The following is a 21,448-nucleotide window of genomic DNA, read 5'->3' as shown; positions in this document are numbered from 1 at the left end:
GGCCTATTATATGCAGAAAACGCAAAACAACTTACCAAAACGGTTTAAACTAATAAATGAATTTATTAATCTATAGGATACAAAATCAACTTACAAAAACTTAGTACAATTTCTCTATGTCACTAATGACCTTGCTGAAAATAAAATTAAGAAAAAAAATAGATTATTGAATACATGGGCACCTCTGCGCCTCCAGCAAAATGTTCTTTTCAAAGTCAGATGCAAAAGCTCAATGAGCAAAGAAAGTCAAATCGGAAAAATGCTTGGAGCTTTCTCTTTCCCACATTCTCATGGCCAACTCCATGTCTCCCCCAGGATATCTAAAATAGAATTTATTATCACTTAATATAAGACATTGCCCCCAAAGTTAAAAGAAAATTTATTTCTTCTTCTTAATCTTCCTCACCTTGATGACTAGTACCTTCTTTTCCATCCACGAAAGCCAAAAACCCTCCTGAAGATTCATAACACACACACACACATTAAAGGATCTGAATATACCTGAATCCAAAGCCAGGTTAACTTATTTAACTCAGAAATTCCAAAACTCATTTTATGACACATATTCCCCTCTTCCTCCTTACTTTTTAAAGACTGAAAAATACTTTGGGGCTCTATTTCATTCAGAATGATTAGTCTATCTCAAATAGCAAATTAGCTCTTTGGATGCATATATCATTTAATATTCAAAAATGCTGAGGCAAAGTGAACCATTCAGGCTGGCTGCCAATCATGTGTGGTAATGAAGCACACAACCCTTGGGTGATGGGCCCCAGGCAGCTACGGAATTGATGCCACATCCATAGGCAACTGCATCTGTCTTCCACCACCATTACCAGCAGAGGGGAAGGAGAGGTTGCCAAGTCGTAACAGAAATCATGCTTTGTCTTCAGTAAAATGTACCAAGTCTGCAACGGATGATCACCATGTCATTTTATTTTAGAGGAATTCTAATATAACCTTGGAGGATCGTGTGCAGCTCTACAATCGACAAGGACTTTTTTCCATACATTATCTCCTCTTGTGGATTTATGAGCCAAAAGATATAAAAATACCTGCAACTTCTGGCTTTCATATAAATTAGTATAGATCCTTGGATATTAGATCCCAAAATGATCTTAGCCTACAAAACAAGTATTTTTTTAAAAACTGAAATAGTTCTGTACCCTGTGTTATTAGCACTAGACTTCCTAAGTGTATGGATACATGCTGCATCTTTTCTAATTTTGAAAACAAAGACTGTCTAATTAAGCTTTCATGAAATGGAAAAGTTATTTGAACCTGTTCTGGAGCTTAAATTGTGCTTTGATCAATAGTCTCTGGGGTTATTTGCTGTCTTTTCATGTCATCTATAGCTTTGATGTAGGAGACGGGGTCCTGCGGGCCTGGACACACTCGCTGACCAGTCTGGCGGCCTCCATAGCAGAACCCCAGTGCACTGAGATGCCCCCACTCCCGTGGCCATAGTGGTGGACCACAGGCAACCTCTGTCCCCCATGGGCTAGGAGCTCTTTCTGCAGCCGCACGCCTGGCCTGACGGGCCTTAAGCCCACCTTCTCCTTTGTGATATAGGCTCTGTGGAGGGAGGGCTCCAGCACACAACACCGGGAGAAAATATCTCTGCTAATCTGTGCATCTGGGGACAAATTCCAGTCTCCTTTCTGCCTAGTTCCACCCAGGGTTACATGGGAGGCACCAGGGTAAATATATGTCAGCCCACTCCCATCTCGGATAAAATGCTTCACCCAGGGGGCCTGAACTTGGAGCACTTGGCCCCTTACAGGGGAAATCGTTGAGTCTCCTGCAAGCTGTTGGCTTCCCAGGCCTGTGCAGTTGACCACGATGTCAAAGGACGGCTGAAGCTCCCACAGGTTTCCCAGTCGTCTGGTGAGTAGCAGGCCTCCGCTTTCTTTTATCCTAGGGAGAAGAGACCATGGAGTGAGCCTCAGCAGCCACCCTGCTTAGTCACTTCCAGGAAGTGGACAGAGACACAGGAACAAAAGAGATGTGGTGATCTGATGGACAAACACAACCTATTTCAAAGAATGCACCACAGGGCTGGAGATGTAGTTTAGTTGGTAGAGTGCTTGCCTGGCATGCACAAGCCCTGGGTTCAATTCCCAGCACCACACACACACACACACATACACACACACACACACACAAAAAAAAAAGCACAACAAAGGAAATGATGTGCCTTGCCATTTTTACATTTTGTAGAGTTCCTATGTCATTTCAGTTGCAAAATAAATACCAAGCTGATCTGGTATTTTACATACCCATTTGTTGTTTATACCATTCATTTAACACCTAAATTTACTGTCTTGAACATTATATCTCATATTGTTAACCCTTGCATGTCTCTTGGTATCAGTCTGTCTTCCTTCATTACTTGGTTGGTCCTGGGGTCACATATACTCTCTCCTCCCCACTTTTATGTTTACAGGGATGTCAGCACAGAGGAACACAAAATATTTGCAGCTGATGGACTTAATTACAATTGTGGTCAGTAATTTTTTGAGCAATCATATCAATAATGAAAAGAAATGGTTTATCTAGGTTCTAATGATCATTTTTAAATATGTGGTAACATACATAGAACATAAAAAAATTGACCGTTTTTAAGTGCATGATTCAGTGGCATTAAGCACATGCACCTTGCTGTGCTCCTACCACCACCATCCATAACAGAACTCTGTTCACTCTGCAGAACGGAAACTCTGTAGTCATTAAGCAATAACTCCCTATAATCTTGTCATCTTAACCTTAATCCCTCATAATCCTATAATCTTATTCATAGGTCACTTGTAGAATATAGAAGATTTAATATAAAAGACACAGCAGTTCTGTTCAACAGACTCAGGTTGAATATCTAGAAGCAAGGCAATGCTAAGAGGGACAAAAAGCGGGTGAGGCACGGTGTCCTTCCTCAAGGGCTGACAGTGTAAGTAACTGTCAGAAGAAAGTTCTAAACACACACACACACACACACACACCCCTCCCCATTGGATCTCTTTCACTGGAGAATCCTAACAAATACAAGGTGAAAGGGTACTGCAAAGGCATCCTCTCTCTACAACTGCTACAATTCCAGCACATTCCAGGGAGAATCTGGAAAGAGATGCCACCAGTAACAAAGGGCCAATGCTTATTCTCTCCTCCTGCTCCTGAGAGAGCAGAAGTGGCCATGCCGGCATTTCTGCCTTCAAAGTCAGATAAACAGGTTTCATGAGATGGAAAGCATAAGAAAAGACAGAGACTTCCAGAGCACAAAGAAGATGTGGGTGAAACCATGGTGAACATGGCATCGTTTGGCCACTGATTTTTAACTGAGCCAGAAGGGACTCTTTAAAAGTGATTCTAGTGTTCTGTCCCCACCTCCTGGTTGGAAAGTTCAGCTGAAACTTGTACCAAGAACTGTAGAAAATTGGCCCTCTGACGCTGGTTCCCGTTTCCAGAAAATGCGGCAAATTGATGAGGGTGGCACATTGCTACACAAGTGCCCCACAGACCCTGACCCCAACAGCTCAGCTTGCTAATGTGTAAAACAGCATCTTATGTCAGTGGGTTCCAACGTATCTGCAGAGACCCGTCTCCATCCTCTCGGTCTCCACACTCCCTCCTCCCTCACAGAGACCACTGAAGTGTCTCCACGGAGCCATTTGAAGAACATTCGAAAACTCTGGATTAGATTTGTTTATTATTCAACAAATATTTGCAGAGCACTCTGCTAGGCAGGTAGGACAAAAGGCTACCTCTTGCTCTAAGATGATGTGACCCTGTAGTACACTTCCCATTCAACACAAGTAGTCATCTCCAGCACCAGTGCCCCCAAAAGGCAGAATTTAATTAACTTCTAGTCGCTGGCATTTTTACCCTGTGCATCCTCATTTGTTATTCTGAAAAATCGGTGACACAGTATGTCCTTGACCTGAGAAAGCCACTTGAGAAAGCCAAAGGAAAGAATCTGGCCAAAACCCACACTTCACAGCCACAGAGAACGAATAAAACCTTTGGTGTGACTAAAGTGGTTAAAAGTGAGAGAATGAGTCCAGGGTTTTGTTTTTAATTTTTTTTTTTTTTTTTTTTTAGCTTTTAGTTTAGTTTTGTATTGTTTTAGTAAAAAAAAAAAAAAAAAGAGAGAGAAAAAAATCTCATAGATAAAAAGTATTTAATGCAGCAAATTTTATGGGCACAAGTTTTCAGTTATCTCAGTGGAACAGTTTGGGGGCTTCAATTGTTTTTTAAGTGTTTAATGAGACGTGAGTATTTTAAAAGGTGAAGTCACTCTGTAAATCTTTTCACCTCTATCGCTAAGATAGAAAGAAAATTAAACTGGGATTTTTGTGACGATACTGAACAACACATTGCCATGTGTTTATAAGTCTTTATAAAGCAAATACCAAGAAAATTCTTTAAGGAAGAGTGTGGAGGAACTCTACCCTTTAGCTTATCAAATTCTCTAAGCTGTAATCCTTCCTCCATAATGTGGGAATAATAATACTTCAGAGGCTCATTGTGAAAATTAAATGAGACACCATCTAGTGAAGGTCTGACACAATGCGCAATACATTGCAGTTGTTCAATAAAGATTTTTTAATAAGAAAAATAAAGGGCTTTGTTTTGCCACTGTAAAATATAGGACCTGCTGTACCATCTTTGAGGATATTGGCCCTTCGCAACTATACAGCATTTAGGTTTAATTATGGCATCACATTAAAAAAAAAGTTGTATCATTATTTGAATGTTATCTGAATCATCATCTGATCACTTTTTAAATGTTATCTTAGTTTTGCTCTTATTTTAATAGATTATAGGTTCCATGTGTTAATGTTTGGACACAATGTTCTGTGCTCCAGTCACCCTGGTTAGAATTCAGAATTATTATCCTAATTTAGGGAAACAAGAGACCTTATCAGTCTTGAGACTGAAGCAAAAATTCTTAAAGTCACTGGATTTGTTTCCTTAGCGATAAACTAGGGGTAAGAGTACATTGTTCACAGAGTTGTTATGTTATGTAAGAATTCAACAAATGCAAATGTCTTTCTCTTCTATTTCAATAGTCCCCTGCAGGAAGCTGCTGATGAAAGACCAGTCCCTAACTGGAGATTCCCTGTATGGTCAGATGGATGGGCTATTGGAAGGCCCTGTCAAGCTTTATGTGCGGAGTCCCCTCCTTATATCTCAGGAAACCTCCTGAATATGCTCAGAGACTGGTCATCTTTACACGGTTGCAATGTGACCACCCAGCAATGACGAGTCATAATTACACATCCCACCAGTACATAGGAGGAAACTATCCTTGAAGCTCAATGCTAACTTAGCTGACCAGGTATCTAAAAAGTAACTTTCATGACCAGGTGAGGTAGCTATTTGATATGACATGGTTGGGGGTATAAGAAACTAGGTGACTTTCCTCTTGGGGTGTCCTGCAACTAAGCAAGATCTTATCCTAGAGAAATAAAGAATACTATTGTCCCAACCTCCCACAAGGAAATAGGAGCTCAGCTTGCTAAATAGCCCCAACCCAATGTCCTCTGGTCTTTACCCTCAAACATAAAAGTGCCCATTTTTGCCAAGTCTAACAGTCAGCCTCCGGCTGCATAGCATCAGCTTGATCATGATATGGGAGGTGACAGGCAAGGACTCTTCCCTTCACTCTCTGAAAGTTTCAGAAAAGCGGGAGACTGTGTTGGGTGTGGCTGACCACGATGGGCTCGCTCAGTACTTCTACCTCCCTCCCCCCACCTCCCACCTCCATCCTCTCTGTACTCTTGGAACTAGAGGCAATCCCCACCTCCTACCTTCCATTCCTTGTTCTGATGACAAGGGAACCTGGGGTGGGGGGCACTAAGCAGGAGGTGGGGCTCTGCTGTAGAAGCAACCTCGAGGACAGTGGGGACCAGGAGCCACAGCCTAGGCAGAGCTAAACCAGCAGAGACAACACAGTGACCTGGAATGCACAGGCTAGGACCCACTGGCTGAAACTTAGAACCCAATGGTTTTATAACTAAATGAATAGAAAGTGGACAAAAATTGGTTTTGTCACTTAAGATTTCTCAATGGCTTCTAATTTGGCCAAAGGTAGACATTTTAACTCTACTTTGAGACAGACTGCACCCAATTTTGAGAATATTATCCACATAGGCCTCAGGCTTATACAAATATAAAGTGAAAACTCCCTCCTTTGGATCTAAGCCCAAGCTGGGGAGAGAAGGTTGCTCCTCTGGAGACCAGCGGCTTGGGAAACTCTGCCTTGTGGCTCAGCCCGGGAGGAAGGAAGGTGGCATCAGGCCCTTCCCCAGCTGGCCTCCCGGGCCCACTCAGCATCCTCCCTTAGAGGTTGAGGGCTCCAGTACTTAGAGAACTGGTGAGGCCCCAGCAGAGCTGCTTGGAGCCAGGGCTTTAAAGCTGGAGAGGGACATTCCTCTCCAATAGTCCGTGAAGCCAGCTGCACTCTGACCCCAGGAAGGACTAGCCCCTACCAAGGTGCCTTTAGATCCTCAAGTTAGTTGAAATGAGAAAAAGAGCAAGGTTTCAAGTCACTGTGTGAAGATGGGTTGCAGAGGGGAGGTGAGAACCACTGAGGGACTTGGAAGCCACTGCTGAAGACACAGAAAGATGCAAAGATGGCTGGCACCAGGATCAAGGACCTAGATGGAGGATGGGAAGGGCAGGGCTGACTGTGAATCAGTGACATGTGGCAACTGTATTAAATGTAGCCAGGTGGCATGCATTGGACATGTATAATTAGATGTAGCGAATTTTTAAAATTACTCCCTGCTTTCCACCTAAAGAATAACACCTTATGAATAGTGATCAGAAGATTAAAAATGTTAAGTCTAAGTCTATTGGTCCAAAACCAAGAAAACTAATTGAAGATCTCAGTTTGCAAACAATACTATGCATATAGACTTACAGAGGAAACAGACCCTGTTTCTTTAAGGCAACGCTTAATGTAGTTAGAGTTTTAAAGTGTATTTTAATTTCCCAGTGCAACTAAATGTGCATGGTGTCATTTTGACCTGACCAGCTTACCTCATCTAATGACCATAGTCCTCACTGGTCCTCTGATATGACTTCTCCAACAAAATAAATCGTATTTAATTTCACACTTCTCTGAATACACATCCTGGCCTTGTCAACTCTGTACTCATATTAAACACTTTGAAATCCCATTCAGGCACAGAACAGCCTCTAGCGCCTTCAAGGAAGGGAACATGACTGAGACCAGGGCTTTTACAGCCATGTTGGTCCTGGAGGGGAGTGGCCATGCACCCCCTGGTCCATCTAGCTAGTTGTGCTGTGGGAAGAAATTCACCTCTGCAGCTGCATAGGTTGGGTTAGCTACCTAAGCCCTAAGGGAAGGCCCAAGGGTTTCTCACCTCACACAGCCCCTTAGGAACCTCATGGCCATCATGAGAAGAAAATAAGCATTGTCCTTTTTCTACCTTCTTGCATAATGCCCTCTCACCCCAGCCTTAGCTAATCAGGGGCAAAGGGGACTGCTCCCGTTCCACCCTGTGTCTGGGACCTTTTGCCTCCAATTCCACTCAGGGATAGCGGGGGAGAGGGGGCAGAAGAGACGGGGAGAAGAGGAAGGAAATTCCTAGGGGGAAAAATGCATAGGGGCGCTGGAATAGGCTGTGCTCTGACCACCTGGTTTATATCGAGCAGGAGGAAAGCAGGTGATAGGCACTGAAAGAGACTTTTGCTAGTCAGATGTGTAAGGCCGGCACAACCTATCTCAGTGCTGATGTACAGTACAGGTGCATACTTTATATAGCTGTGGAGGAAGTCACAGGAATCAGGGTGGGTGGGAGAGCACAGAGTACAGAAGAAAAAGATGGGAGACAGAGCATCCTCCCAGAGAGAGGCCTTATCAGAGAATAGGAGGGAGGTGTGGGGGAGTTCAGCCTGGTCAGTGCTGTGGTCAGCACAGGCCTTGGAAGGCAGCCTGCCAAGTGGCAAGCTCCCAGGAAAGGGCCACCCTGATTTCTGGTTGTCATCAAAGGCAGGATGACTCTGGTCCTTGCAGGATAATTGATTTAGGTCGGCTGCCTAGTGGAAGACTTACTGCTGCTATGATTCATTTCCTGGACAGAGCAAGTAAAGAACAGCAAAATTCAATGCCACTGTCCAAAGATATAAAATATGACCTGCATGGGTGACTAAACCTCTGAGGATATTTTGTTTGTTGGTTTGTTGTGGAAATTAAAGGGCATTGTTTGAGCAGCCGATGATCTCTTCTGTTCTTTGAAAAACACTCAAGATCTAAGTTGTAATAAAATAATATACATTTCCTGGGAGCAGATGTAATTTCAGGAGGACGGTGCTGAGGTAGAAACCATTGCTGTAGGGTTTGCCAAGTGAAATGCTCATTTTTGAGTCAGAACACTGAAAGCTAAACACTTACATTGTGTGGAAGAGGCGTAGGAGGCAACAAAATACACTCTGAGTGTGAAGAACAGGCAGGGATTGTGTGGCTGCCCATCTGGGTCTGCCCCCGGGAGGCATGTGGGTGGCAGCCCACAGAGTGAGCCCCAGGCGCCCACCCCCTCACCACCACCTGTCCTGCCTCCCCAGGCTAAAATCCTCACCATAAAATGCTTATCTTGGCCTGAGAGTCCCTTCCCTGCAAAGGCTCCCCTGGGAGCAAATGGGACATGTGGCCTTCTTCCTCCACCATGTTGGCCATCTGGCCAAATGCCAGGCATGTTCACATTCCAAAATCCAGAAAAAAAAATCCAAAATTCAAAATGCTTCTGGTCCCCAAAATTTCAGATAAGGGATATTCAACCTGTACACAGACTTGGGAACCAAAAGAACCTATTTTTCACAACAATTAATGTGTCTGTAATGTTCAGAATGAATGAAAAAGAGATTTATTAATGTATTTTTTTAAAAAATACATTCTTGATGTATTTTCTAACTGGAAACAAGAAGTTCTGAAAACCAGGCCAAAATGCAAGTTCAAGGTATTAAGGGCTGAACTTAGTCAATAAGCAATTACATAATTGGATAAACCCTCAATTTTAGAGTTTTTACTCATAACAAAAGAAAATAATGAAGCCTATTTTTTACTGCAAATGAGAAAAATTCAAAAATAAGTTTTAATAAGCATAAGATATTCTCATCCAAAAAACTAAAGTAAATCATATTCCTTTATAACTGAAAAGTAGTCTCCAAATTTCTCCATTTTACAGCACAGGAAACTAAGATACTACTTCAGTAAAGTGGGTTTTACCTGGGAGTCAGAAGGACAGGGGACAAACTGGGCATGAGCATCACAGTGCATGCTATAACCTCATAAAACATATTAGTTACTGTGTGCATGGTGTGAACTTGGTCCTTGTGACTGAAACACAGTCTTCAGACTGTTTTACAAAGCTCCAGACATTGGTGAGTGGCAAGACACAATGTAAAAGCGTCAGAGAGGGCCCAGAGAATTTCCAATGTATGTTTGCTGGATAGCTATGAATTTACTTATGGCTGTGACAGAGGAAGGAAGCAATCTTACAAGAGCCATTTCAACCCACCTTTTCTCCAACCAGGAGAGGTAAGCAGAGGTTTCACATTTCAGGGTTGTAAAAGCCTGACCAAACACATGTTGAGGGAATTTCTTCAGCTCGGCCTCTGTCATCTTTCGAAATCCCAGAACCACATCAGCCCAGAATGGCACTTCTTCCGCAGGAATGCTCCGAAATATCTGCCAACTCAAACATAGTAAACAGAAATTTTTCCTGAAATTTTGCAAAATAATTTATTTCCAGTAAACTCCATGTGACATTCTCTAAAGCACTTAAACCATTTTCTTTCTGTAAACACAAAGAGAAAAGATCTATTCTTCCATTCTCTTGGGTTCAGATAACTAAATAACTAAATTTCAAATGGTCATGGTTGGAAGAATAAGACATTTTAGAAGTAACCTTCTGGGCCAAGGGTTTAGCTTAGTGGCAGAGGTCCTGGGTTCAATCCCTAGCACCGCAAATAAATCAACAATAAAAAAATGTCCTTTGAAGACTGAATTTAATTCACTTTTTCTAAAATGCTTTTAAGCCCAGATTTTCTGTCTTCTTAGGATCCATGATTTTTTGAAGAAAGGTTTTTCTGTTGTGCACAATGCTTACATAAATATAGTAAGCAAAATGTCAAAAGTTTCAAGGCTAGCTGTGATTTTGAAAAAAATATCTGAATTGCAATAATTTGCACCCTGCTTCTGGAACACTCTGAGTGCAAATTATGAGTTAAGTTTTAGGCCATCAAGTTTAGCTCTAGGACTAGAGAGAAATCCAGGGTCCTGATTAGGAGTCCTGGTAGGTCACAGAGTGGTTGGGGCTGATAAGCCTGGAATGATATTTGTTGCTAACAAGAAGCTTGAAATAGTGCTACCAATAGCTGTTGCATATACATTTACATTTATAAATATCGGGTTGTTTCCATCAGTAAATACAACCATTATTGCTCTAAAATAGCAAAGAAATATAAATTTAGAGCTGTTGATGTGGTCCTTTTCCTGTGTCATTCTGTATGCTCCCTCTGGACTGGAAAGAGTCCACAGCTCCACTACCATCTGCAGGCCAAACACTCAGAGGGCTACACCTCTAACCTTGCTGTCTCTCCTGAGCTCCCAAAACACATACAGACCCGTGTTCATGTTGCTTACTCCTCACTATGTTAATCTACTAGATCAATCTCTCTCTCTCTCTCTCTCTCTCTCTCTCTCTCTCTCACACACACACACACACACACACACACACACACTCTTTCCCCATTGTTTCCCAACTCAGAAAATGGCACCTATCTACACAGACATTTATGACATTTATGCCAGAAACCCAGAATCATCCTTGATTTTCTCTCTCCCCTCACCCACCACATGCTATCAACCATCAAATCCCACCATATCTCCCAAAGTATTTCTAAAATCCATCTACTCTCTGTCCCTGTTATCAAACCTAATCTATCCAATCATCATCTATCTTCCCACAAATCCATTATCCATACTACAGATAAAATACTTTTTTTTTTTAATACCAGGGATTGAACCCAGGAGCATTTCACCACTGAGCCACATCCCACATCCCTCTTCTTTTTTTTTTTTTTTTTTTTTTTTTTAAGACAGGATCTCATTAAGTTTCTTAGGACCTCACTAAGTTGTTGAGGCTGACTGGCTTTGAACTTGCAATCATCCTGCCCCAGCCTCCTGAGCCACTGGGATTACAGGCATGCACCACCATGCCTGGCCAGATGAAATACTTTGAAATGCAAATATGGTCAGTTACTTCAATGTGTAAAATCCCTCAGTGACTCCCCATTGCCCTGGACTTTCTTCAATCCCTCCAACAAACCAGAATTGCCCAGGATTCAGGTCTGTGTGCTGTTCCCTCTACCTGGAATATTGTCTCTGTCTCCCATCTTGTCTCTGCCTCATTCACCTGTAAATATCACAAGACTAACTTAACACTCATCCTGAGGGCCTCAGACAGAACACTTTCTTTTTGCATTATTTCTTATACTTTCCCAGAGACTTGTACTCTTACCTTGCCCACTCAGTTCTCATTTGTAACTCATTATATTTAGTATATTCCCTGCTGACCATAAGGGCAGAACTGTATCTGTCTTCCTTAAAAATCTACTTCACACCTATTTATTATGCATCTATGATATGCCAAGAAGAATTACCAAATTGTTCATTACTATGTCCCCGATTCCTAGGAAAGCACTTGGTGATTGCTGAATAAGTCATTTTTAAGAAAAGAATAAAGCTATATACTTATACCAAAGATGCACAGGACATTTGTAAAGTCTTACCCTTGAAAGGACATAAGAATTGTGGGCGTGGCTGTTTCCAAAAAGTACTGAGAGCCAGAGTTTGTGAATTGGGCTGGTTCATATTAGTTTTGGACAAAAATAAAGTAAGACCATAACTCATGAGACTAATTTTTCTATGCAGTTCATTGACTGATCCTGGAGTTGGAGAAGAGACAATCCATAGCTTGATAGAGAAGCGAAAGCTGCTACTTTGGGTAGGGGTTTTGGAAAATTAGTAATGTTGACATCATCCTAGGGTTTCTATGGTGAGAGAAGGCAAGAAGAAGAAAAGGATAGAAATCATCCAGATAGAGGAGTCTACACAGGAGAAAATGTCAGCAAGAAACCTGACATAAGAGAGATGGGCGATTTTTTTCAACAGTCATAATGGTACAAAGATGCAAAGGTTTTGAGAATTAGTAAAAGGTCTTAGCCCTTCTGTAGGCTAGGCTGTAGGGCATGAACTGTGTCTGTCCCACAGGACAACACAGACAACATGTCTTCTGTCACACAATAACATCAAGACAAATTAAAAGGGAGAGAATGCTTTGTGACCTTCATTTAGGAGGATATTGAAAGTCATTGTCATATTTACAATGCTTAGTTTGTGTTAGAAATGTTAAATAGGATTCATTTTTAAACTTTCATTTAAGTATGCATGCCTCCTAAAATCAGATATTCAAAATCAAATAAAGGTGTGCTGACTATTTCAGAAATGCTTTTTTCTTCTCCCAAATGGTACTTGGAAAGAAAATTTCAGTGACTGCAAAACTTGCTCCTTTGGAACATGTCATTCTCCAAGAACTCCAAGTAAATAAGATGTCCCTCTATATTTTGCTTCTACACACAGTGTCACACTTGTTGGCTTTCCAGCAGCCATACCATCCCCACATAACCCAAATTTGGGGTTATCTGCTATGTAGACTTTCTGGTTTTGTTTCTGGTTTGGGGGGGCTTGGTTGTTTGGTGTGGGGAGGGCATATTTCCAAATCACTGCATATTCCCTGAGAAAACTAAAAAAAAGCTTTTGTAATGAGAAACTGTTAATAGTCACTTATAGTTTTTAAAAAATCTAATACTGTAACTTGTCTTTCTCGCATTCCTTTGAGTGAATACTAGAATGTTCTTTCTAAATCCTCCCACTCTTTCTAAATCCTCAGCACTCTGCTCACAGCAAAGATTCAATAAATATTTTATGTTGAACTCTAGTATCTGCCCAGATTATTCTCATTTCTAAAATAACTTCACATTCTTTCTCTTACCCTGACACCAGATGAACACCAGCATCTGCAGCTTCCGCAGAACAGGCAATTGTGTACAGGTGATCAAAGGTGTCTCGAAACCACCGCTTCAGTGTATGGATGGGTGTGTCTGTAGCCATGGAGAAAAGCAACGAGGAACAGAAAAGAAAATGATGATAGCAGCAATGTTCTGATAAGCTCCTGTCTAGAACCTGGGGGACGGGGAACAGGGAGCCAGGAAGGAGCATTAGTTAAAGTACTCCATGGTGGTGGAGGACGGGTCAGTGACCAGAGTTTTGGATGCCGACACATGCTATCCAAAACTGCTCACATAATGATTAATCATCGGAGGAGGAACAAGCCAATTGGCCAAAGCTTGGAGACATGAGAGCCAGCTGGAATATACCTTGGGCACAAGGTATATTTCCAAGGTCACTGAAGTGTCCATAGCCAGACTGAGCTGAAATGAGTTAATAGCTGAGGAATCCAGCTGGCCAAAGAGTGGAGACAATAGGAGAAAGGACTGAGGGTCTCCTTCCTGGAGGCTAAAAATAAGATGGATAACTGGGCGTGTCTGTGGGGCCCAGGTCAACCAGGACAGAAAACGGACTACATGACAATGGAAAGTCCCAAAGGCCTGCCTCATGGTGGTGAGCTCTTCAGGCCAGATCTCTCTGCCAGTTAACCTCCACACCATGGAGTCTTGGACCAGCTCAAGGTTAGCATTCCCAAGGTCAGCAGGGTGTGGGGAACCACGCCATCCCCCAGGCATCCCTGCTAAAGAACAGGAGGTTGCATCTGGATTCAGCTTCTGGAACAGTGCCAGGCCTATCATAAAAGAAACAAGAGGCATGGTTTGAGGGCAAAAAAGATTGTGTCCAGTGTAGGCACAGAGAGCCAGCACAATCCAGAGGACAAAAACCTTAACTGTGGTGGAGTAGTCAGGACATTTGATTCCTGTGGAAGGTCATGAGGGAATGTTCAGGATCAAACCAGAGACCAGGGAACAGTAATTGCAAGGGGCCACTATCAATAGCCACAGAGGACATGTGGAAACTGAGGCAAACAGAATATTGGGTGGGCTCTGCTTAAAGAAGGATCCCTGGAAATCACAGAATAGATGGAAAGGCCCTTGGAGACATCATGCTTCTCGGTAAAAGGTCACAGAGAGCAAATCAGCCACAGGATTTTTAAATAATTCTCTTGTTATAGAGCCAATAGATATTTCTTTAATAGTAGATCTACAGTGTCTTCATTAAACATGTGCCTATGCCAACTCAATACTGAATTCTAAGATTGCAGGCAAGGGTTGCTGATTTAAAAATAGCAAAGGGGGCTGGGACTGTGGTTCAGTGATACAGCACTTGCCTAGCATATGTGAGGCACTGAGTTCGAGCCTCAGCACCACATAAAGATAAACAAATAAAGGTATTGTCCATCTACAATTAAAAAATAAATATATTTAAAAAAAATAAAAAATAGCAAAGAAATAAATGATAAGCTGCAGAGAGAGCTATGGAGGACCTTGTTATGGCTTGGATCTTAAATGTCCCCCAAAGGCTCATTTGTGAAAGTCTTTGTGGGTGATTGGATCATGGGAGTCCTGACCTCATGAACGGATTAATCCATTTATGGATTCATAGTAATGGGTTTGGTGGGAGAGGCTTTGCTATAAAAGCAAGTTCTCTCTTCTTTCTGCCCTCCATGAAGTGAGGCAGCCTCTATCATGTGGCTCCCTGCCAAGATACTTTTTGCTTTGTCACAGGCCCAAAGTGATGGGGCCAAGCAACTGAAACCATGACCTAAAATAAAACTTTCCACATTTAAGTTGATTATGTCAGATATTTTTATCACAGTGATGGAAATCTTACTAACACTGACCTCCGTTGAAGTATCCCCAATGATCTATGTCAATATAGAGGGCTTCTGTTGAAATGAATCTCCCATTCCCATCCCAGATCTTAAAAAACAAAATAGTGACTGAGACTCACATGCTGCAGAAGTTATCCCAAAAGAACAGATAATTCCAAATGAACAGGAGTTGAGCAAATCCGATAATCTAACTCAAATTCAAGTGCTAGTAAAATAAAATTGTAGCTGGAATGGCAGGAATAACCGCAAATGCTGATAGAATCCTGACTGTGGGCCAGGCTCTGTTCTGAATGCTTTACCTACACTCACTCATTTCTCATAATAACACTACAGGATAGGTATGGTCCCCATATGGTATTGACATTTACTACTGGGGCTGATGTGAATCATGGAAAGGATCCCAAAGAGAAGATCAAAGTTTTTATGTAGCAGCACTAGAGAGAGACCCTAGTGCAGATACCCAGACACCCAGCCAGCCATGTTATAATAGAAATAAAAAATTCAATAGTAAGGCAAAATTGAGAAAATCTTCTAGAAAATAAGTAAAGTAAAAAGAAAGGAACATAGAAACAGGGATGGGGGGAATAAAAGATTTGGAGACCAAGAGCAAGAGGCTCCCTAATAGCCATTCCAAAAAGAGAGGTAAAGTCATCAAAGGGAAGGAAACTAACAACTGAGTAACTCAAAGACTGTATTGTGGAGCTTCAGGATTAAAAGGACAGGGAGATTTTCATTTTCCAAATTGCTGGGTTTTATAATTGTTATGGCTTATGTGTGAGGTGTCCCCCAAACGCTCATGTGTAAGACAATGTAAGAAAGTTTAGAGGAGAAATGATTGGGTTATAATACCCTTAATTAATCAAATGATGGGATTGAGTGATAACTGAAGGCAGGTGGGGTGTGGATAGAGGAGGTGGGACTTTGGGGGCATGGCTTTCAGGTATTTATTTGTATTTGGCAAGTGGAGATAATCTCTCTCTCTCTCCTCTCTCTCTCTCTCTCCCCCTCCTCCCCGTCTCCCTCTCTTCCTCCCCCTCTCCCTTTCTCTCTCCTTCCTGATCATCATGTGAGCTGCTTCTCTCTGCCACCTTCTTCCTCCATGTTGCTCTGCCTCACATGGAGACCCAAGGAACAGAGCCTGCTGTCCTGGGACCCAGACCTCTGAAACTGTGAGCCCTCAAATGAACTTTTCCTCCTCTACAACTGTTCTTGTCAGGTCTTTGAGTCACAGCAGCAAAAAATCTGACTGAAATAGAAATCAATCTTATAAACTATTTGACTACTTAAACTATGGGTATGGATAACTTTGATAAAAATATAAAAGGGAAAAAGAGAAGTGAGGAAAAGGAAACTAAGTATGAACCTCATTAGCTGCAAAGGAATTTGGGTTTCTAATGATCATTCCCCACTCCCATTTCACAGGAAGAAAACAAAATGGAAAGGAAACATGGACATGTGCAAAAATTAGTGCATCTTCAAGCCTAAATCCATACTGACTGGTTGCTTTTATACTGGCTTAGAAGGTAGGAGAATTTGAGTCCTGTTACAAGTAGATTCTGAATTGATGGCTATTACTGGTATCAGTGTCAAGACTTAGAGTCGGGGCTGGGGATGTGGCTCAAGCGGTAGCACGCTCACCTGGCATGCGTGCGGACCGAGTTCGATCCTCAGCACCACATACAAACAAAAATGTTGTGTCTGCCAAAAACTGAAAAATAAATATTAAAAAAATTCTCTCTATCTATCTTTCTCTCTCTCAAAAAAAAAAAAAAAAAGACTTAGAGTCATCAATTATGCAGTTTTTAGTGCTGTTCATTTACTTCTGCTCTCCATCTTCTGGGAACCTTGTAGAATTCCATCTCCTGGTCTCCTGCAGAGGGGTGAGGGCATGTGAATAGCTCTGCCAACTGAAAGTCACTTTCTGGCTAGTGTTTGATCACAGAGGTAAGACTCTCTGGAGCTCTCTTGCCTCCAAGTCCTAGGATAATCAGAGTGACACCTAGGTTATCAGTTTAGGTCCCTGGGATAGACTGAACCCTTACTGCAGCTCAATGGAGGTTCAGTGTGAACTGCTGAGATTCAGAGATTGTTTTGTTCTGCCCATAACTGAGCCCTTCCTAACAGATGAACAAATAGGACATTAAAATTGCACGTGACACTGACACACACAGCTAGCCTTCTATCTGAAAGAGGAGCTCAAGTCCCTCTCTCACCTGGATAAATATGAGGAATAAGCATCCCGGCCGCCACATCACTGGTGGTATCTGGAGTAAATTTGTCTGAGATGATGGTGATGGAGCATCCAGGAATCAGTTTGGAAATGCATACGGCAGTGGAAAGCCCTATCACACCTGCTCCAACGACTGCAATCCGTGCTGTGTCCATGGGCCTGTGAGGAGGGAAATGTGGGTTGTACACCTATTTGGTAGATTATTCTCTCTAGATGAAGTTTGGTCCTAGGTTCTTTCCCTAGTTCAGTAGTCTCTCAGAATAAGACCTGTCTTATTTGTGTTTCTTGTGGGATAAAGTGAAAATACTTGTAAACTCTCTTTCCATTAAATAATGGGGTCTGGACAACAAGGTCTCCTTGGGCATTCAGATACTAGTGTAAAATCAGCCTGGGCTAGCCTTTAGCACACACTAACAGTAAATTAGGCTGTGTCTTAGAGGAAATTTCTGCTCATTCTGCCCTTTCCTGAACCATGGTCCCCTATGGGGAAGATCAGGAAAGGTTGGTGAGGTCAACAAGGCAGGAAAAGCAACAGAGGTTCAGTCTTTGCTCCCAGAATCCCATCTCATCCCCAGGAGCAGTCACGAGAGGGCAAGACTCCAAAGCAATTTAGGAACTTAACTTCTGTTCTTTGCAGATATGTTTTGAATGAAAACAACATTGCAGAGAGTTTGAGCACTGAGCTCATTACTTCTTCTCCCGTCTTCATTTCTCCTAGAAGCCCACCCTCCCTCGCCCTTCACTGCCAGTGTCCTGCCTACTCCCTACTCCAGCTTGGCCCTCGCCCCTGGGCCTGAACCACCTCCTTGGACAATATGCTTTCAAGATAAGGGAACCTGGGCTCCTGTCTGGACTTGGTCCTGGGCTGGTCCTAGAATCTGAGTAGTGGCCTGTGGCCTCAACTCCCTTATCTAAAAAATAGATCAGATTCTCATTGGTTCCCTCAGGGGGTGAATAAGAGAGGCCCACCAAGGCTGTCTTCCAAAGGGGCTTTTGGGAGGATGTGCATGGAAACACAGGAGGCCCACATCCCACAGCCTGAGCTGGGCATCCTGAAGCTGGAGCTAAGAGTGGCTGAGGGTCCAGTGCCTTCTCACCCCTGGCTCTGGGCAGCAGGATCCCACAGCACCATGCTTCCCTATCAGCCTCCCTGCCCACCTTGGCTTCCCTATTCTTCTAGCCTCGTCTGCTCCTGCTGTCTAACTCTCTATGTCAGGCTCAAGTTCAAATTCCAGAAAGAGAAAAAAACAATTGTTCCAGTTGATCATTGCCACCCCTGTTGGCAACATTCTGGCACCAAGCAAGCTGATCAGGCTAAATTTTCCCTGGACATAATCACTTTTCTTGTCCAAAGAGAAATGGTCAGGGTATCCGTCACATGGCACAAACCATGGCTACCTCAGATAGAGGTTCACCTTTGCTCAGGAGGGGCTGTGGGCAAAGCAATCTTTGTGGGACCCTTCTATCAGTGATCTCTGCTGAATTTCTTGGCTCTGAAGGTTTTCCACACTATGATCCTTTAAAGCCCTCTAGTGAGGTTAATTTAAAGTCAGTGAGGTTAACTGTGTGTCTACACATGTCCAAGGTCATCAGTCAACTTCATGTGTGGGCTGTCCAAGAAGGAGCAGTACTGCTAGGAACGGTGGAGGGGTCTAGGCAGTGCAGTAGGAAAGGCTGAAGAATGTAGCCCTGTGCACGTCGCCTGGCCTGAAGAAAGAAGGCAGTCGCCAATGCCCTTACTAGCTTTGCTATCTCACACTGGCACCCCCTATCCGGCAACTTTCTCAAATTAGCTCCAACAAGTTAAGAGGGAAAAGTCATCAGTGGCTAAGGATAACCAGCTGTCAGAGGGAAGAGGAGTGAGCCAGCAAGACAGAGCATGTCCTGGTTTAGTCACCCTTCAATCCCTGTCCCCTGACCCCCGCTAAGACGCAGCCCCAAATTCCCAGGGTGTGGACAGAACCGACCCCTGAGCCAGAAGAAGGAGATTCAAGTACCTGTCTCTGAAAAGCAGCCTTTCAGCCCACTGAAGGCTCTGACACCAAAACTTGTTTTCCAGTGACTGCTTGGTCTAGTGCCCTGAGACACCGAGAGAAAGCAAAACTGCTTCTCATTGGGGAATTATTAAGGACATTCCTTCTAATCTTACTTGCCATTGGTCCATGTAACTGTGTGTTACTGATTCCCCACCCAGGAGAAATGAGCAGGTGACCTCATCTTGCAAGCTCTGCAGAGCTGGGTCTCTGCCAAGACCCCAGGGGGATGGTGCGCCCTCAGCAGCCCTCCCTGTTTGGTTCACAAGCTCTCCGTCTCACTGCCAGCCTGAGATTTTGCCAAATGACTGATGTGTGCGGTAAATAACGGTGGCCTGTGCAGCCTCCAGCAAGTTCCAGCCAGAAGCAAACACACATTATCTCACTGGGCTGCCCAGAGGTAGCCGCTGTCTCCCAAGGGGTGCCTGGCTCCGCTAGTCGGCCGTGGAGGGTGATGGGAGAAGGGGGTGAGGGGAGTACAATGCTGTGTGTGATCACTAAGATGCCAGACAACCCGGTGGCAGCTAGAAAACTGATTCCGAAAAGCATCTTGGACAGAACTCAAATATTTAAAGAAGGGAACCAGTGAACACTGTGTGCTAGGTACTGGGAACTCTGCAGTCAGCTTTGTTTCCAGGGAGGCAATTTGATGAATCAAAAATTGGATAATAATGTTTTAACTAATATAGAATATTAAGTATTAGCCTTACATTAGACAGTATATAAAATAACTTCCTGTGCGGTAGGAACTATTATTACTCTCCCCACTCCACAGACAAGTATATTGAGGGTCTAAGACAAAAAGAAAGGGCCCAGTGTCTCTTAGGTAGTAAATTCCATTCCAAGTATCAGATTCCAAGGTCCAAGTTCTTCATCAGTGCATGCACTTTGGTGTCAGGAGTCCTGTCTGTCTTACCTTAAATGAGTCACCTAATTTAAGAGTTTGTTTTCCCCTCTGATAATTGGAATTGAACTAAGATTTCCCTTGCAAGAGCATCTGATGAGTTAAGCTATGTAAAATTCTTTAGAAGATGGTCTTAAAGATAGAAGGGGAAAACAGTTTATCTTCTTTCACTCTCAATACTTTCACACAGTCACTCAATACAGAACATTGCTGTGATCAGATGTGTGGGGTGGTTTCTCCACACACCACGCAATCAATTCTGCAGATTCTCCAGCAGACACCAGCTGGGTTGTTCCCTAATTCAATTCAATTCAATTTGGATACTTTCTACCTGGAGATAGCCTCAGATTTCACAGGTTGAGGGCTCAGTCCCCAGGACAAGCCCCCCCATCACTCACACACACATACACATACACACACACACACACACACACACACACACACATACACATTTCAGATGCCAATTGCAAATTTCAAGGGTTGCCCTATGACCCTCTGACCATTTATTAGGGTTCCTATAATGCCCTCCTCTAGTTCAAATAATTTGCTCAAGATGTTCAAAGACTCAGGGAAGCACTATTTGTGTTGACTAATTCATTACAAAGGATGCAGATGAACAGCCAGGTGGTAGAGATACATGGGGAAAGGTTCACAGAGTCTCTTGGCCTTTCTAAGCACAGCATCCTCCAGGAACCCATGTGTTCAGCTATCTAGAAACTTCACCACACTGTCCTTTTGGGGTTTTATGAAGGCTTCTTTACATAGGCATGGTTGATCACCATTCATGGATAACCATTGACTATCAGCTCAACCTTTGGCCCCTCTCCCCTCTGTGGAAGTTGAGGGTTGGGGCTTTAAGGGTAGACCCCTAATCATGTGTTGGTCTTTTCTGTAACCAGCCCCCCACCTAAAGCTACCTAGGCACCTTTGTCCACCTATCAGCTCATTAGCATACAAAAGACACTCTTATCACTGCAGGGATTGCAAGGGTTTTAGGATCTGTGTGTCTAGGATAAAGACCAAATATATATTTCCCAGTATCACAGGCAGTGTCCTTATTTTATTGAGCAGTACTACAAAATCAATCAAGAAAATATACAGAGCTGTCCCTCGGCCCAAGGCGCACTTCAAGAGCTGTTAGAGATTTAGGGTTTTCTAAGATGGTATTTTCTCCCTCCAGTACAAGGCAGAGCGAGACAGCCCTCTAATTAATAGGCTGAGCTGTGCTCTCACCAGGGACAGGAGCCATCCAGGGGGGAGGATGGGAAGTTGGAAGGTCCCAGAGAATTAGTGGCTTGGAGGGACAAAGAAGAGGAGGGAGAAGATCTCCTGTTACATCTGAGGGTATTCATTC

At 43.1% G+C, this 21,448-nt stretch overlaps 2 protein-coding genes across 5 annotated transcripts in view; one reads left to right on the top strand and one right to left on the bottom strand.

Moving 5' to 3' along the window:
• The window catches only part of Amd1 (adenosylmethionine decarboxylase 1), a 530,556-nt gene that overhangs the window by 133,903 nt on the left and 375,205 nt on the right, over nt 1-21,448 (top strand). The gene's annotated exons all lie outside the window — the stretch shown is intronic.
• Nucleotides 44-19,242, bottom strand: Ddo (D-aspartate oxidase). 4 transcript variants are annotated; one of them, XM_076858359.2, is made up of 5 exons: nt 19,155-19,242; nt 17,141-17,316; nt 13,077-13,185; nt 9,540-9,716; nt 44-1,917 (listed from the first exon to the last, which is right to left on the bottom strand). In XM_076858359.2, exons 2-5 carry the CDS (start codon nt 17,310-17,312, stop codon nt 1,350-1,352), a joined length of 1,026 nt encoding a protein of 341 aa, XP_076714474.2. In that variant the 5' UTR covers nt 17,313-17,316; nt 19,155-19,242; the 3' UTR covers nt 44-1,349. The 4 variants fall into 4 exon arrangements, with proteins under 4 accessions (XP_076714474.2, XP_076714477.1, XP_076714475.1 ...); XM_076858362.2 differs by lacking the exon at nt 17,141-17,316 and having other exon boundaries at nt 19,155-19,234; XM_076858360.2 differs by lacking the exons at nt 13,077-13,185; nt 17,141-17,316 and having other exon boundaries at nt 19,155-19,240.

Source organism: Callospermophilus lateralis, chromosome 6 (genome assembly GCF_048772815.1).
Source record: "Callospermophilus lateralis isolate mCalLat2 chromosome 6, mCalLat2.hap1, whole genome shotgun sequence".
NCBI lineage: Eukaryota > Metazoa > Chordata > Mammalia > Rodentia > Sciuridae > Callospermophilus > Callospermophilus lateralis.
Note: the sequence above shows the minus strand (reverse complement) of the source record. Positions and strands in the feature narration are given on the sequence as shown.

Bases quoted from the DNA above. Each gene is read 5' to 3' on its own strand.
- Ddo (XM_076858359.2), bottom strand. From the start codon at position 17,312: ATGGACACAGCACGGATTGCAGTCGTTGGAGCAGGTGTGATAGGGCTT. The intron at 9,717-13,076 runs GTAAGAGAAAGA...ACTATGTTTGAG, and splicing joins GGTGTTCATCTGGTGTCAGG to TTGGCAGATATTTCGGAGCA. The intron at 1,918-9,539 runs GTGGGTTGAAAT...TCTTCTCCCTAG, and splicing joins CTCTCCTGGTTGGAGAAAAG to GATAAAAGAAAGCGGAGGCC.